This window comes from Musca autumnalis, unplaced genomic scaffold (genome assembly GCF_047663935.1).
Source record: "Musca autumnalis isolate F117 unplaced genomic scaffold, ASM4766393v1 scaffold_2, whole genome shotgun sequence".
NCBI lineage: Eukaryota > Metazoa > Arthropoda > Insecta > Diptera > Muscidae > Musca > Musca autumnalis.
The window spans coordinates 174,699,066-174,716,795 of NW_027411755.1; the positions used below are offsets into that span (position 1 = coordinate 174,699,066).

At 35.4% G+C, this 17,730-nt stretch overlaps 1 protein-coding gene across 2 annotated transcripts in view; it reads left to right on the forward strand.

Moving 5' to 3' along the window:
• Positions 1–17,730, forward strand: part of Atet (ABC transporter expressed in trachea) — a 240,800-nt gene that overhangs the window by 92,526 nt on the left and 130,544 nt on the right. For both annotated transcript variants that reach the window (XM_073969937.1, XM_073969939.1), the window contains exon 3: positions 8,202–9,393. In XM_073969937.1, the coding sequence (XP_073826038.1) occupies positions 9,077–9,393 (317 nt within the window). In that variant the 5' untranslated portion in view covers positions 8,202–9,076. The remainder of the gene's footprint in view (positions 1–8,201; positions 9,394–17,730) is intronic.

Sequence of the window (17,730 nt, forward strand, 5' to 3'; positions counted from 1 at the left end):
TGGACTTGTACCAGTTGAAAAGATACCTGAGACGTTACTCCTCCCCAGCAGGAGAATGTGTTATCCAGTTGCGAATCATTAACAAGGGTTCCGAAAGCAGCATAGTACCCCAACCACACTGTTATCAAACAGACAGACCGTGCCAAAGAACAGTAATTGTAGCCTCAGACCAAAACTTTTGATATGGTCAGCTATGCTTTTGTAGGATGTGGAAAATATTAACCTCCGTCTCTGTTTGAAGCGTTGGTTCACCAGCTATATGTACTTGTGGTGGCCAGTTGTACGTGGAACTCGGAAAGAAGAAGCCAAAACCCCGTAGCGTGAAATAGGGAGAGTTTCCCAAGGAGGGGTGATATCTCCGGAACCTCTAACTTTCTGCAATTAGATAATTCCGTGTAGAGACGATTGTACGGTCATGGCGTCATCGTTGGTAACATTTGTGTCAAGCTAAACGTCTATCTTATTGATCTTGTGGAGTTCTTCCACGCGAGGAATATGAACGTATCTGTCACAAAAGTCTACAGCCAGACTGCTCACCACATTGACTGCGAATGTCACCAAATGTGTAGGTCAATGGGTTAATAATTTCGACCATTAACTACCCCATAGTCTTGGGGTCACATTCGTCGTTCGCATAGGCCACAATTTATTGCGATAAGATGAGAAGTAGGAACAGTGTACTTAAGCCTCTAGCCGGCAGCCCTTGGGAAGCAGATAAATAAACCTTATTAATCGCATACAACGCGATAGGTCGGTATGTGGTATGCTATGCGACTTGCCAGAATGCAGTCCTTAGAACCGCAACAGATCGTCTCCTCATGTCTTCAGTTGACCATTTATATGAGGAGTCTAAGTTTTTGCCCGTTCGTCGGCACAACAGGATGTTATCCATGAAATATCTGCTTGATGCTATAGGCAAAACCATCCAAATCACCATCTAGTAGAAAGGTACCCCACACCTAGGCATATCAGGAAGGATTTTCATGATCTAGAGAGGGAGGTCCACAGATATAAAATAGAACCTCTAGAATTACCAGGCTTATCAGGCAAGTTTTCGAGAGTTGCTTTGGCACAACTGAGATCCAGTTGGTGTAGTCGCTTCAAGATTGATGACACAAAGCAGAACATCTGCCAAGCATGCAATACCAGTACGCATGATACGCTGCACCCTTTCAACTGCCCAGCACAACCAAATCACTTAACTCCACTCTCATTATGGACAAATTTTATTCAGGTGGCGTCTTTTCAAAACTTGGGAGTGGAAGCGGAGCCGAATCAATAAAATAAAGACTTATACGTACATATAGGAACTCTTACAACACCAATAACAACTATAAAAACTCGTTGTTTGGTAATGTAATTTTTTGAGACTGGTCGTTTCCAAATCATTATATTTCCACATGTTCAATGTTGATCGATGGCATAGTAGAGTAAAAGTCTTTTTATGTATATGATCATATCCTAGTTTATAAACCATTGATACCCAAGTTTATATAACTGATGCTGTGATGTAAAAGACAGAAGTAGCCGTAAATGGGCCTTCTGTATTTACAAGATCTCCTAACATGGTATTCTATAATCAGACGACTTCCTAAGACGGCCTCTTACAGAGAGAATATCTCATAAAAGGCCCTTTAATCTTCGGAAGACCCTTTAAATGTATCATTAGTAGTTAGAAGATTTCCGAAAAGGGTCATCTATGTTCGGCAGATACCATAAGGGTGGCTTATATATTATGAAGCTTTTCGAAAGTGTATCTTATATTTAGAAGCTTTTAGGAAGGTGGATTTTATATAAAAGACTCTTTAAGGAATCTCATACGAGCTTCTATATTTAGAGGTCCTCATGAAGGTATTTTTTTATCTTAAGAAGCGCGCCTAAAATAATCTGCTGATTTAGCAGACTTTCTAAAGGGTCTTCCTTTAGAGGTCATCATGATGGTGTTTTTAAGATAAACAAGTAAAAAAGTATCAGTCGGCTTGGCCGACAGAGATATACCCTCAGCCTGTGTATATTGAAACAATTTTTTCCCAAAAAAACGTATGTATTTATAGGGTTTTAATAATTGTGGGCATATGAAAGGACAAAAATGTTGATTAGGATTAAAGAGCAAACGTTTTGCGGAGGAAATACTTAAAGGAATGGATCGACATTGACCATTATGGAAGTGGATCTCCAGCCGCTACATTTGGTGCCATAGGGGGCTTTTACACCCTTCGGGCTGTTTGCTCAAGAAGTGTGGATTTGCCACTGAAAAAACTTTTATCTTCGTAATTGAGCCAGCGAATGCATGTTGCTTCAACAAAAATCAAAGTGATTCGATAGCAGGCCTTAAAGTGAACTTATCCGAAATTTTATTTGGGAGTTATTGGATGATGTGGACAAATATAGTCCATATTTGAACCTGATCTATATCTGGTAGATATCAGGGACGTACGCAGGATTTCATTTCGGGGGGGGCACAACTTGACCAAAAATCATGAAAAATTCAAATGTTGTGTAGCGTTACGTAAAGTTATTTTAAGGGGCCACTTTTAAGCATGAGAAAAGCCATTTTCATGCATTTTTTATAAAAAATCTATTAAACCTTAAGTTACCTTCTAGTTTCATTCAAATGCCCGCTTATAAAGCACTGCTTTTACTAAAGCAGTTTGCGGTACCCACTGGAGTTTCAAAAAGAATAAACCGATCAGCATATATTTTTGTGGGATCATTACGAACCTAATAATCTTGTCTTTGAACCGTTAAAATCAAAATTTCGATTTTAACAAAAACAAAACATCGTACAAAATTGATATTTTTTTGACTCCGTCAGCAGTTTTTTTTAAGACTCTCTCGGTTAAGCACATGATTTATGTGTACAATAGTCCCACAAAAACATATAAAGTGCACACTTCGAGGAAAAGACGTTTTTAGTTTCTATGCTACATACAAAACACAATAAATGTTTCCCTTCGAAAGCTCATATCTCGGTAAATTTTTGTCCGATGGACTGGAAATTTTGGCACATATTCTATTCTATATTCTATTCTATATTTTATATGAAATAATGGTACAAAGTATATAAATTCAACAAAGTATATATAATCAGTTTGTAGGAGAGACACGTATGGGGTATGGAAGTGGAAAAAAATTGCTCGTACCGGCAATTTTCAGGCATTTCCTTTTATATTTTTCGTTTTTGACCTTATTTTCATTGTTTTGAAAACAAAGCTTGCAGAAACAGAATTTCCTGTATAAACGCAAGAGGCAAGTTTAAATGAGAACGAGAAAAATTGCTGCAAGAAAAATCGTTTAATGTAAATTGGGACTAAGGATACAATTTTAAATATTTACAGAGTAGGATATTTAGAATTGAAAATAGACAATATCGGGCCACGTTCGGTAATGTCGCCATGTACAATTTATTGAAGTATATTGAAGTTTTTAATCATACAGGTCCACGTTATGGTTTATCGCAGAATTTTACAACAACAAAGAATTGCCGTTGTCTTTGCTATAGCAAGATTTTCACTATTTCGATGATCTTAGCCTAATTTTTAAGAATATCGGCTGTCGTTGTCGTTGATTTGTTTCCAAATGAAAACATTAAGAAAAATTTAACAGTTTTGGAGATATGGTGCGAAATGTATTCAAATTATGGAATTTTTAGATATATTATAAATTTTATTTTTTTTTTTTTCATTTCTCCAAATATTTTATTTTGGCCCTTATCTACAAATTTGCTGCAAAGGTCAGAAGAAGATTTGCATTAATTTCAGAGATATAGCCCCGAGTTGTTTAAAAAGTCGATATTTAATAATGTTTAGATGGGGCCATAAAACCCAAGCTGTATCTAACTCAACAAAACGGAACTAGGGCTTTTGTACTTTGGGTCTGTACCTAAAAAAATCCTCACTTCAAATTATTTGCACAAGATTACCTTTTGCACAGTGTTATTTACCGAAAGAGATAGATTCTGATACCAGGATTATTTTTACTTTTAATATTATGTTACAAAAGAAGCGTTATAATTTGTTTTCTTAATTGTACGGTTAGAAGTTTTTGGACTCGATGACAAACACTTTGATGGACTTAGTTCTATATAGTTTTGACAAATAACAATCGATCCTTATTGAACCTCACATAATTATTCACTAATAATTATTTGAGAGACACTCCTCTCGATAGTTACCGCGCCCATAAGCTTTTTAGTTGGCCACCGTAGTGTTTAGAGCTTTGTCAGGAAGCATAAACTTGTCCACGAAAAGTAGGATATCGCTGTAAACAAGACTACAAAATGTCCAAAGAATCATCGAACAGTCTTTAAACTGCAGTTATGTTAGACTTGTATAAGAGACCTGAAGATGTTGTCCAAACATATTCTCTTGGACCTTGATGCACTTTTGGAAGTAAACTTGCGAACCATATTAGGTTCGATTTTAGACCGAATCGGTTAGTCCCTTCGACCATTTTAGTGAACATTTTTGAACTTTTATGGCGGAGGAAAGTACTTCCATCTTGGCTGAAACGAATATCGTCCAAACATATGTGAAGTCTTAAATCATTATTTTGATGAAATCTATACAATCCTAGTGTATATAATCTCGTAATCTAAAGTCTGAGGTTACAATTATACTTCGGTAATGATAAGTAAAAATCAAGTGACGCACAAAAATTCATTTGTCTTCATTATTTTCTCATACTGTTTAGCAGCAAATTTGTCTAAAACAGAATAACAAAATTTTGGCGATGGCAGTAAAACAAATTTCTAATTGGCTTTCAATATGTAGTCCACGAAGGACCGATCCTTCATACATTTTATTCAATAGATTTTTTTTTATATATAGAGAGGGACAAAAGTTTACATACACCCCATAAATCTCGGGTTTTAGGGTAAGTAAAGATTTTTATGAAATTCCAATTATACAGTTTTATTTCTTCTCGCTAAAAAACAATATTTAATACAAAAATATGTTCCGTAATACAACTAACGGTAAATTTTACAAAAACCGAAAAATGATGGGGACAAAAGTGTACATACACCCCAAGGAAATATGTGTATTACCGTCAAATTTATGGAACTAACAGCAAATTGTCTACATTTTATTGTTTTGCTTAATGTCTCTGGCTGTCTGAGATATATTTTAGAGAAAAGAAAATAATTTTTGGTGGTTAAATGTCGTTATTTGAGGTCAAACTTCTTGTATAACTCTTTAAAGCTGACCCTTGCTTAATTCTTTGCGTTTTTAGGTATTGTACTTTATAAAAATCACAAAATTAGTGTCAGATGGTAAATATTGAGACCCTAGAAAGTTTTGAAGTTGTTTTTGTGCTTTCTGTATGAATTTTGCGCCAAGAATTCCGCGGAATCTATTCACTTCTTGAGAACTCTAAGGAAATACGTACATTTATCGATGTCCAGGAATATATATTAAGCACAAAAACAACTTCAAAACTTTCTAGGGTCTCAATATTTACCATCTGACACTAATTTTGTGATTTTTATAAAGTACAATACCTAAAAACGCAAAGAATTAAGCAAGGGTCAGCTTTAAAGAGTTATACAAGAAGTTTGACCTCAAATAACGACATTTAACCACCAAAAATTATTTTCTTTTCTCTAAAATATATCTCAGACAGCCAGAGACATTAAGCAAAACAATAAAATGTAGACAATTTGCTGTTAGTTCCATAAATTTGACGGTAATACACATATTTCCTTGGGGTGTATGTACACTTTTGTCCCCATCATTTTTCGGTTTTTGTAAAATTTACCGTTAGTTGTATTACGGAACATATTTTTGTATTAAATATTGTTTTTTAGCGAGAAGAAATAAAACTGTATAATTGGAATTTCATAAAAATCTTTACTTACCCTAAAACCCGAGATTTAGGGGGTGTATGTAAACCTTTGTCCCTGTCTGTATTTCCATTCCCATAATACTGAACTCGTTATTTTTGTTATAACCGGATGAGTTTTAAGCCTCGAGAGCTCTATACAGTTCGAATAAATAATAGACATGGGGTATATTCATTAAGGAATTAGCTTTTGATAGTGGTATGATATGACATGAAGAAGTAATTCAGATTTTATTGGAAGTTTCTCTCAAAAACAGCTTACAAACAAAAATTTTTAAAATATTTTCTTACACAACTTGTTAATGTTGTACATTTTCTGTTCAGAAACTTAAGAAAATATAATTTTTAATTTGAAATCTTCAAATATACAAACATTTTTATGAGAAAAAATACAATAACTAGTTACAGTAGCTTGAAAAATTTTGTTCGACCAAACCATTTCGGGGGGGGCCCGGGCCCCCCGTGCCCCCCCCCTGCGTACGTCCCTGGTAGATATATTAGGATGTGTAAAGTATGGACCAACTCCCTTCAAAAGTTACAATACGAACAATGTGGGGGAGGTACCTGAAGGAGTTGGTCGATATGGCTTATCTTCGAACTTAAACTATGTTTGGACAAAATATTACTAAGGCCAAATTTTGGACCCAATCGGCAGATTCGTTCGAGAGTTATCTTGCGCTCCAACCACCTCACACGGTGTCATAGGGGTTTTGTGCAACTTTCAGGCTATTTTCTCAGGAGGTATGGAATTGCCCTTGCTGAAACTTGTACCGTCGTATGGGGGGCAGTGAATACAAGTTAATAAAACAAAAACCAAACCGATTCGAGAGCAGGTCCTAAACTGAACTTATCCGAAATTTTGTGTGGGAGGTACTCGAAGGACTGGACCGATTAAATCCATATTGGAACCTCATCTAAGTCTGGTAGACATTTCACGAATTGCAAATTATGGACCAAATCGGTTGCTTCAAGAGTTATCGAACGTACACATTTTCCGAACATTTTCGAACATTTGTGGGGGAGGTATCGGAAGGAGTGGACCGATACAACCCATCTTAGAACTTAAACTAAGTTTGGACAAAATATTACGAAAGCCAAATTTTGAACCGAATCGGTTGATCCGTTCGAGAGGTATCGTGCGCTCCAGTCAGCCAGACAGACAGACGGACATTGCTCAATCGACTCCAAATTGTCTGAAACACATTTCGTCCAAACATACATACATACCATTATTTCGATGAGGCACATTTTGCCCTATGAAAGTGTATATACCCTCGTTAGCATAAATGCTGAGGGTATAAAAACACCTTCATGAAAACGTCTTAGTACATTTTTACGGAATTAGATTCAACTTAACCAAGTCCAAGCGTTGCTTTATACCTTAATACGATTTGCAGCAAAAACTCGGGTTTTTTACATTACGAGTCTTACAATGATTTATTAACTTTACTTCTTCCTACACGACTTCACATGGCTTAACTCTACTAAATACCCAGTTTTATTTTACTTAGCTAACTGTTTTTTTCGCGGTCTGATTTACAACTCACTCACCCACCTACTATTCTCCCGTATCTATATTTCCTCCCTGAAACATAGACATTTCCAGAATCCTCAATCTAGAATGTTCTGCAATGTTCAGACGAAATGCAACCACATCTATTTGCAGATACACATTTACAAACAGATGGATGAATGTAAACAACAAACAGGCAGAGGTAATAAATACGAGAAAGTAGAAGGGGTAATAATGAATGATTTCGGAATGTAGAAGAACAATGAAGCTCATACTGAATGATCACAACAAACATGGGGGAGAATACAACAAAAACAATAGCAAAATAAACATGAGAAATAGAGACTAAGTGATAATTGCATGAATGTAGGAGAATCTACACATTAGTTGTGGTTGTAAAACTGATTTAAAAAATAAGTTTTGCACATATATATGTAAATTAGTGGCATTATCAAGCGATAAAAAACATACATAGATTCTGTTTTGTAATGGAATGGAATACTTTTTTATATAAAAAATTACACATTAGTTTGTTGTAAAGTATAATTCGTTATAGGGAAGAATTTTGAAACTATTACAAATAATTTTACTATATGAGCTATCACCATGAAACATATTAAATTAAATCAATTTTGGAATTTACATATTTTCATTCCTTAATATTATCTTATGAAAGTAGTAATAGAAATTATTTGCCAATATTCACTACATTTATTATTTAACTTTCCCTCCAAAGAAATTCCCCTCGTTCTAATCCCACATTTATTTTTAGATAAATAGAAACAAATATTTGCACATCAAATAACCAAAATAATGTATCTCTGGATTATTTTTCTTATCGTTGCAGATATAACAAACATAGATTGTTCTCAAAAGTACAAGAATATCTTTGTTGGAACAACAAAAACAAAACGGAAACGGAGTGAAAGGAGCTGAAGAAATAAGAAAGAAAGAAAAATAATCGCCAACAAAAACACAAATAATAATAAAAGTCACAAACGCAATAACAGTGAAAGCCATTCAATCACATAGACATCATCAGCAGCGGATGATAATAGGAACTCAATGAGTCGCAGAATAGAATCTGTGGAAGTAAAGTCCTTAAGAACAACAACCACTAGCCATCACTTGATGTTTTAACAATGACAATGAAATAAGTTTTGTGGGCGACGACAAATAGCCGTCAGAACAACCAATCCACCAACAAAACCATAATCAAGCAAAGAAAAAACAAAAACGGAAAGCATTCAAAGAGAAATTCTGTGATTAATAATCCAGAAATAAATTGCAAAGAATGTTGTCCTGATGACATAAATACCAGACATAACAGCAACAGCAGCCGTGGTATCTTATAATAATACCACAAACGGATTATTATAAAAGGATAGCAGGAACAGGAACTTCATTAGTAAAGAGAGTACCCACAATAGAGGGAGAGAAAAAAAACGAGAAATACAAAACATATTTCAAGCTCAATTTTTTGCCCCTAGAAACTAAGCAACACACCTACCCAAAAAGACACATCCTTACAAGGAAATTAAAAAAAAAACAGAAAATGCATTAAAATATCCTTAAAGCAGAATTACCTACAAATTTAACATATAACAATTTAGCCACATTGTTATAGCCATTATTAGTAAATATAAGCAAAAGAAAACATTATTTTCATTCAAGCATTGGTAACGGTCAAGCATTAGTGCCGTTGCCAAAGCATCACCCATCATGGATGACTCCACCATTAGCATGCCCCTTGTGGCAAAAGAAGATTGCATGAAAGCTCTCATCAAGCCAACAAACGATAATACCACTGTGGTCAGTTTTCAAAAGAATCCAATTATTACAACCACCAATTCAACGCCAACCAATGTCAATTCAAATACAAATATCGCCACCGCCGCCACCAATATGCAACAGCAGCAGCATCATCTACATCAGCCGAATCACAACCAACAACAGTCATCACAACACAGCAATCAGTTGCCATTGCAACCGTCGAATTTTGTGGGGAATAATTTGAAGAATGGATCCTTGAATTATGGGTAAGTAATTTCAAACTTGATGAATTGTTAGAGAAATAGGAACTTATTAAATTCTAATAATAACTTAGAATAATATTTATAAGATATTATCCGAAAAATAATAAGCGCTTCCATAATAGCAAAAATGAAGATCTCGGTGATCCTCTATCTATAGAGATCTCATTGATATTCTATCACTATGCAATTCTATTCACAAAAGATCGATTTGTGTTCCTTCTACAGAAAACCTAATGCTATTCTTTATATATAAGACCTCATGGTTTTTCCGTCTATGGATGATCTTATTGGTTTTCTAGCCATAGAAGACCTCATTGGTCTTCTATCTATAGAAGACCTCATTGGTTTTCCATCTATAGAAGACCTCATTGGTCTTCTATCTATAGAAGACCTCATTGGTCTTCTATCTATAGAAGACCTCATTGGTCTTCTATCTATAGAAGACCTCATTGATCTTCTATCTATAGAAGACCTCATTGATCTTCTATCTATAGAAGACCTCATTGGTATTCTATCTATAGACGACCTTATTGGTCTCCTATCTATAGAAGACGTCATTGGTATTCTAACTATAGAAGACCTCATTGGTCTTTTATCTATAGATAGAAGACCATTGGTATTCTATTTATATATAGAAGGTCAGTTCGGTATTTTATAGATAGAAGACCTCATTGGTCTTCTATCTATAGAAGACCTCATTCATCTTCTATCTATAAAGGACCTCATTGGTATTCTAACTATAGAAGACCTCATTGGTCTTCTATCTATAGAAGACCTCAGTGGTCTTCTATCTACAGAATAGAACCCTCATTGGAATTCCTTCAATCTATAGAACCCTCCTTGGTATTCCTTCAAACTGTAGAACCCTCATTGGTATTCTATTTATAAAAGACTTATTGGTCTTCTATCGATAGAAGATTTATTGGTCTTCTATCTAGCCCTCTTTGGGGCTACAAAACTTTCCTCCCTGGAATTTGTCGGTATAGGCCCATGAGTTGATATAGTCCCTAAAGAACGATACTTCCCGATTTGCGGCATTTTGAAAGTTTTAGCCACATAATCGTACCAAAATGTCTGAAATTGGGTATTTAGTCTTCGTTGGGGGTAAAGAATTTTCAACCAAAATTTGTTTTGGTAAAGGTACACGTCTTATTATAGCTCTCATAGAATGGTACCTCCGGATTTTCGGTATTAGGCAGCTACATTATCTTACCAAAATGTCTAAAACTTGGTATTTAGTCTTCTCTGGTTCTAAAAACTTTCCTCCAAAAAATTGTCAGTATGGATTCAGGTTTTGCGTATAATCTGCATAGAACGGCGGATCCCGATTTTCGGTATTTAGAAGGTTTCAGCCACATTATCTTACCAAAATCGCTGAAATTTGGTATTTAGTCTTCTGAGAGGCAACAAAACTTTCACCCAGAAATTTGTCCGTGTTGGTCTACCGTTGATATAGTCCCCATAGTACGGTACCTTTCGATTTTCAATATTTTGAAACATTTTGAACTGGCTCAAATTTGGTATTTGGTATTTTTTGGGGCTACAAAAAAACTTCCTCCCAAAAATTTTTCAATATAGATCCACCTTTTAATACAGAACGGTACCTGCCAACTTTCGGTATTTTGAAGGTTTCAGCCACATTATCATACCAAAATATATTAAATTTCGTATGGCGGGTTCTCGATGTGAATTTTTTTAAAGAATTAGTCTACTGTAGTGACGGTAAGTCCAGGTTCACACTAAAGCGATTTCAATGAAATAATTTAGTGAAATTAGACGTTTTTGGATCGAGTTCCCCACTACGGCAGTTTCATAAAATTACTTTAGCATGGAACTCGATCTAAGAACGCCTTGTTTCATTGAAATCTCTCTATTGTGGATCGGGACTAAGTAGATTTTGCAGTTTCTCAATGGGTAAAAAAAGGCCCAGGAAGAAAATTATCAATATAGGTCCATAATTTGGTATATTTCCAATATGAGGGTACCTCCAGATCCCAGCCAACAATGTTTGCCGATGACTCTGATATAAGATTTTTTCCGAGATTCTCTAAGGTTTTATTTTAGAGTGGTTCCATTAAAAAAATTTCTTGAAATCAAGGATTTCTAGATCGAGTTCATTAGTCCCGGTCCACACTAAAGTGATTTCATTGAAAAAAAAAATCATGAAATTATGCGTTTTATAGATTGAGTTCCATAGTAGAAGAAAATCATAAAATTGTTGTAGTGTGGAATTCGATCTAAGAACGCCTAATTTCATAAAATTGTTTAATGAAATTCACTCTAGTGTGAACCGGGACTTAGTAGAGTAATATCATGAAGTTGCGGTAGTAGGGAACTCGATCTATGAATACCTAAAAGTTTCAATGAAGCCACTCTAGTTTGACCTTCGATAAGGGAAATATTGATTCTTGTTTTTTTACTTATTTCCGAGTACTAATTTCCGAGTACCCTCGACTAGGGAAACATTGGTTTTTTTAATTTTCCGAGTATGTACTCCGTTCCGATTTTGCGATTCTATTCTTTTTCTCGCGAGCCAAATTCCCGAACTTCAGTTGAGAGTTGATTGTAAGAACTACAACGACAAGGGACATTTCTTTGTTTTGTTTGCATGCTATGGCTTGTTTTTGCAATTATATCCGCGGGCAGCAAAAATGAATACTATTAAATCCATTTGACGGAATTTAACGAATAAAGAACTAAAAAGTTTGCATTAAACATCCGAAAATTTTCCGAATTTCGTATTAATCACCGGATTTTCCGATTTTCGGATAAAACTTACGAAAATATTAAGATTTTTCGGAATATCAACTATCCGAATTTTTTCGAAACTCTGAAAAGGTATCCGAAAGTCATCCGATTTTATACCCATTTTCGAATGCTCCTTTAGAGTTTTGTACTAAATTGTGCAGAATATCGAAAAATCCTATCAAAATTTCTAATTTTTTCATCGAGTTTTTTAACGATTTCGCATAGAATTCGGAAAAAAATCGAATGTTTCTTCCGATTTTTTTATCGACAAAACTTTCCGAATTCGTGGGCAATTTCACACAATTTTGTTCCGATTTCGGAACGAATTCGGCATTAGAATTGGAGACTTGCACAGAGTACGTTTTCAATTAAAAAAAAATCGGAAAAAACTTAATTATACCCTTTACCATAATATGGAGGGTAAATTTGTCATTCCGTTTGTAACCCATCGAAATATTCATCGAAGACCCTAAAATGTATATACTTTTCTGATCAGGGTAAAATTCTAAGTCGATATAACCATGTCCGACTGTCCGCCCGTCCGTCTGTTGAAATCAAGATACAGCTGACAATTTTTAAGATAGAGCTTTGTAATTTGGTATAGAAGTTTATATTACTCCTAGAATGTTTGGTATTGCAAATGGGCTATATCGGTCTACGTTTTGATATAGCCCCCATAGAACGGTACCACCCGATTTTCGGTAATTTGAAGGTTTTAAACCGAAATGGCTAAAATTTTGTACTTAGTCTTCGTTGGGGGTATAAAACTTTCCCCCAGAAAATTGTCGGAATAGGTCCAATCCTTCATATAGCCCCCATAGAACGGTACCTCCCGATATTCGGTATTTTGAGGGTGGTGCTCCCAATATTCCACCGAAATGGTTGAAACTTGGTATTTGGTCTTCATGTGGGGTACTAAACGTTCCATATGAAATTTGTCGGAATATGTCAATGCCTTAATATAGCCCCCATAGAAGGTACCTCACGATTTTCGGTATTTTAAGGGTTGTGGCGACAATAATCCACCGAAATGGCTGAAATTTGGTATTTAGTCTTCGCTGGGGGTATAAAACTTTTTCCACAGAAACTTGTCGGTAAAGGTCCACGCCTTAGTATAGCCCCCATAGAACGGTACCTCCCTATATCCGGTATTTTGAAGGTGGTGGCCTTAATATTCCACCGAAATGGCTGAAATTTGGTATTTGATCTTCATTTTGGCTATTACACGTTCCATATGAAATTTGTCTGTATATGTTCACACCTTAGAATAACCCCCATAGAACGGTACCTCCCTATTTCCGGTATTTTGAAGGTTTTAGCTTCATTGTTACACCGAAATGGCTTTGGTACTTAGTTTTCGTTAGGGATATAAAACTTTCTTTTAGAAATTTGTCGGTATAGGTCCACGCCTTCCTACAGCCCCCATAGAACGGTACCTCCCAATTTTCGGTATTTTTAAGGTTGTGGCCACAGCAACCCACGAAATGACTGAATTTAGGTATTTACTCTTTGTTGGAGGTAAAATCCCTTCTGGCTGAAATTCGTCGGTATAGATACACGTTTCGATATAGCCGTCATAGAACGGTACCTTCCGATTTTCATAATTCCGAAGGTCATGACTTCAATATCCCACTGAAAGTCTGAAATTTGTTATTTAGTCTCCAATGGGATTATAAAAGTAACGGAGTAGTAACTTTAGTATTGTATTTGGAACCGTTTGGTCCTGTGGGCTAGATACCGTTTTTTTTAATAAAAAAAAATAAAATAAAAATATTCCAGAAGAGAATTATCAGTATAGGTCTGCGGGTTCATATATCCCCCATAGAAGCGTACCTCTTGTTCTTCAGTATTTTGAAGTTATTACCGAAATATCGCAAATTTGGTAGTCTTCTTTGAGTCTAAAAATTTCCCGCCTGAAATTTGTAGGTATAGATCGACCTTTTGATATAGCCGGAACGGTACCTCCCGAATTTCGGTATTTTGAAGGTTAGCCTCATTGTGCTGAAATTTGGTATTTAGTCTTCTTCATAAACGAGAGGAAAATAATTGTTCCATTTTACTTCAATATAACTCGTGGTGGAGGGTAAAAAAAGGTCGGCCGGACCGAACTTAACTCCATTCTTACTTGTTTCAGCTTGGATTTTACGTATTTTAAAGGTTGTACACGCATAGTCCAAATGAAATGACAGTGACATGGTACGAGGGCTGAACTATAACTATCTGGCGAATATTTACCATCAACTAAAGTTTGATTGTTTTCTTAAGTAGTCTCCAGCATGATTTATATGATTTTTCATACGCTTAAACCAATTGTTGAACCCCTTTTTCCACTCCGATTTAGACACCTCCAAAACATGGTTTTTAAACGCTTTTACAGCATCTTCTGGCTACAAAAATCGTTGACCACGCCTTTTTTCTTGATATGGTGGAATCAAATAAAGTACAGTCTGGGCTGTACGGCGGATGACCCATCAATTCCACGTTTTATCGGGGTGCCACCGTGGTGCAATGGTATGCACACCCGCCTTGCACGCTATAGGTCGTGGGTTCGATTCCCCGGCCAGTCAACATCAAACACTTTTCAACGGTGGCAAAATACCCCTCAGTAATGTTGGCGACATTTTCTGAGTATTTCAGCCTTGTACAACTTCTCTACAAGTGGTGTCTTAGACACGCCGTTCGGACTCGGCGATAAACAGTAGGTCCCATATCATTGAGCTAATATGAATAGGGGTGCACTCATTGATATGAGAGAAGTCTCCCATGTCCCGCCTGGGATGTTTGTGGAACAATTATATTACAATTGTCAGGTCAAAGAGGCGGTGGATTGAATCGATATGTGAGAGCTCGCATTGTCATGATCCAGAATGATTCGCCTTCTCTTGTTCGTTTTTCGAATTTCTCAGGAGACTTCTGGCAAACAAATTGTAGTGTACTACTCAGAATTTACCGTCCTATATTTCTTAAGCCGTATAGTCGCCACACAGTCAGGTTTGCCGAAGCAACAGACGACCATTTGATTCGAAGTGCTTCTTACATGAATAACTTTCGTTGGATTTGGCTCGCTTTCGAAGACCTAAACGGTTGATTCCTGTTGTGTTTCGGGCTCTTAAGCATAGATTCAAGATTCGTCTATGACGAGCTTATAAACGTCGTTTGAAGCACAACGATCGCTTTCATTCACAATGTCTTTACACAAATCCACAAGAGCAAGCATGCCCTCTATCTCACTGTATTTAACATAGCGATCTTGAATTAACGCCATTCATACCTGTTTTAGTTACCAAGTAAAGTGTTCAGATTTTCAACATTACGTAGATTCATTAGGAATAAATTAGTAATTAAAAATTTAATATTAAATTGTTACAAAAGACGACACCTAATATTCCCACCCATGTTTTTGGTTACTTGTAAATCCGAAATGATTAGCCTTCTTATTTTCCCTTCCTTCTTTTTAAAAAATCAGATAATCTCAGTGAACAATTAACATGAATTTGTAATTATAATATTTGATGTTCATTTTACGCAATAATCCACAGCAGAGCTCACTTCCAGATAAATATTTTCATTCAACCTCCCTTCCCTTGTGGCTTGGCAAAACTTGGCAGCAAATGCAAAAAAACGCTGATGAGTCTAAATAAAAGTGTCGCAGGAGAATTTGAAAGTATTACCCAGAAACATGAATGTAACTAAATGTGTACAAGGTCGTCGTCTCTATTCTCTGTGTAAATGTGTGGGATTAGTATTCAAGTTGTGTGGGGATTGTAGGAGTATGTACGTTGGTGGGGGGCAACCACACACATACACACTAAAGTCCTGTTTTAGTAGTTTCCTTTTTATTTTCTACTATTTTCGTGCATTTTTTTTCAAAAATTCAAGTTCAAGCGGAAATCTATTAAAAGCAAACGTAGCAATAACACGCTACTGCTGCTACTCATCCATGTTTGTATCCAGGGAGATGGTTGGTTATTGTGCGTATGTAATATGGCGACAAGGTCACAATACACTGTTGATTTCATCCCACTCAGAGTAAAGGAAAAATAAAAAAATATTCTATTTATTGAATGAGAGGCTCTAACAAACACCTTGTAAATTGTGAGCCTTAAAGTAGGCTTTAAATGCCAGTAGGTACATAAACCTCTAAATGTAGGTTAAAAGCTTGATTATCCTTACTTTTTCAAACTTTAATATCAAATTTCAACAAAACTGTCATTTGAATTGAGAATAAAAAACAATTTTCGAGCTTATCGTAATAAATAATTATTTTTCCTATGTGTATGCCTGGGTGCGTCATATATTTCGGCAGAATTTCATCTATATTGTCATTAGAAGACGACATGTGACATGTGCCTTTTGTGTTCCTTAATTTATCACATTTCTCTAACCTCTGATATCAAACAGATTACTGATATCTATTCAGGCCTTAATATTTGATAAATAACTTGCCTCCTCAGATAATGGCAAGTCAGCCAAGCGCCATTGCTGTGTTTTAATTTACAAAACAATTTCCCACACTAAACGACATTCGTTTACTTTTGACATTGACACAGGGATCATTTATAACATTAGAGATAGATATACGAAGAATAAGATGTACAGATTGTAAGGACTGTCTTACAATTTTTACATCTGAATGTTGGCAAAAATAATTAAAATAAATTACCAGCAATAATGCAAAGTAATAAACAGATTTTACTTTAACACTTGTTCTCTTAATAATATGCATTAATTTATATTTATATTTTGTTTTTGTTTATAAAATCTCCTTTATATGTGTTACCCACAACATCCTAAGAGTTTGCTTATTCGTTTCATCCTAAAAGTATGCTATACAATGCCAAGAGCATTATTAAGTGGCCTTGTGTGAAACTTAACACTTTTGCATCGTTTACTCTACCCATTGACCCGACCCATAGATGCTCTAAAGCTCTTGAAAATAACAACTTGTTTTCATTTAAGCTTCCATCATTGACTTTTCACTGGAATATTAAATTTATTTTTTTATTTCAACCATAGAATGGGAATTTTTGTTACTTCATTTTGGGTTTTGCTATCTTGTCAAATGTTGGCAATCTCTCGGTGGCCTTGTACAAAGTGAAGATAGTGGTAAAAATTAGAAATAGTTAAAACGAAACAATGGAATGTCCTTCAATGAAATGAATCACCTTCGTGATGTGTTTACTATTGAAAAAACCAAAAATAGTTTTATATTTGAATGGTTGTTGAAATTGTGTCATATTTTGAGAAGTAAATTATGAAGTCATCCACTAGAGAGTGGTAATGAGAATATGGTGGTATTATTATAAGAAACCAATGATTTTAATTATAGAAGATTATTGTATTTTTAAATTCCATTTTTGTTATCCTCTACTTTAAGAAAAGTAGGGAATAAAGTTCTCATTGCCAGGGAATAAAGTACTCATTCTTTACAAAAACTACACATCGGGTGGTATCGTTAACCTTCCAATATGAGAACCTGCTATAAAAAAAACTTAACACAAAATTTCAGATATTTCAGTTGATTAATTTGGCTAAAACTTTCAAGAAGCTATATCGAAATGGTCGGCACCAGGGACCATTCTCAGCGGCAAA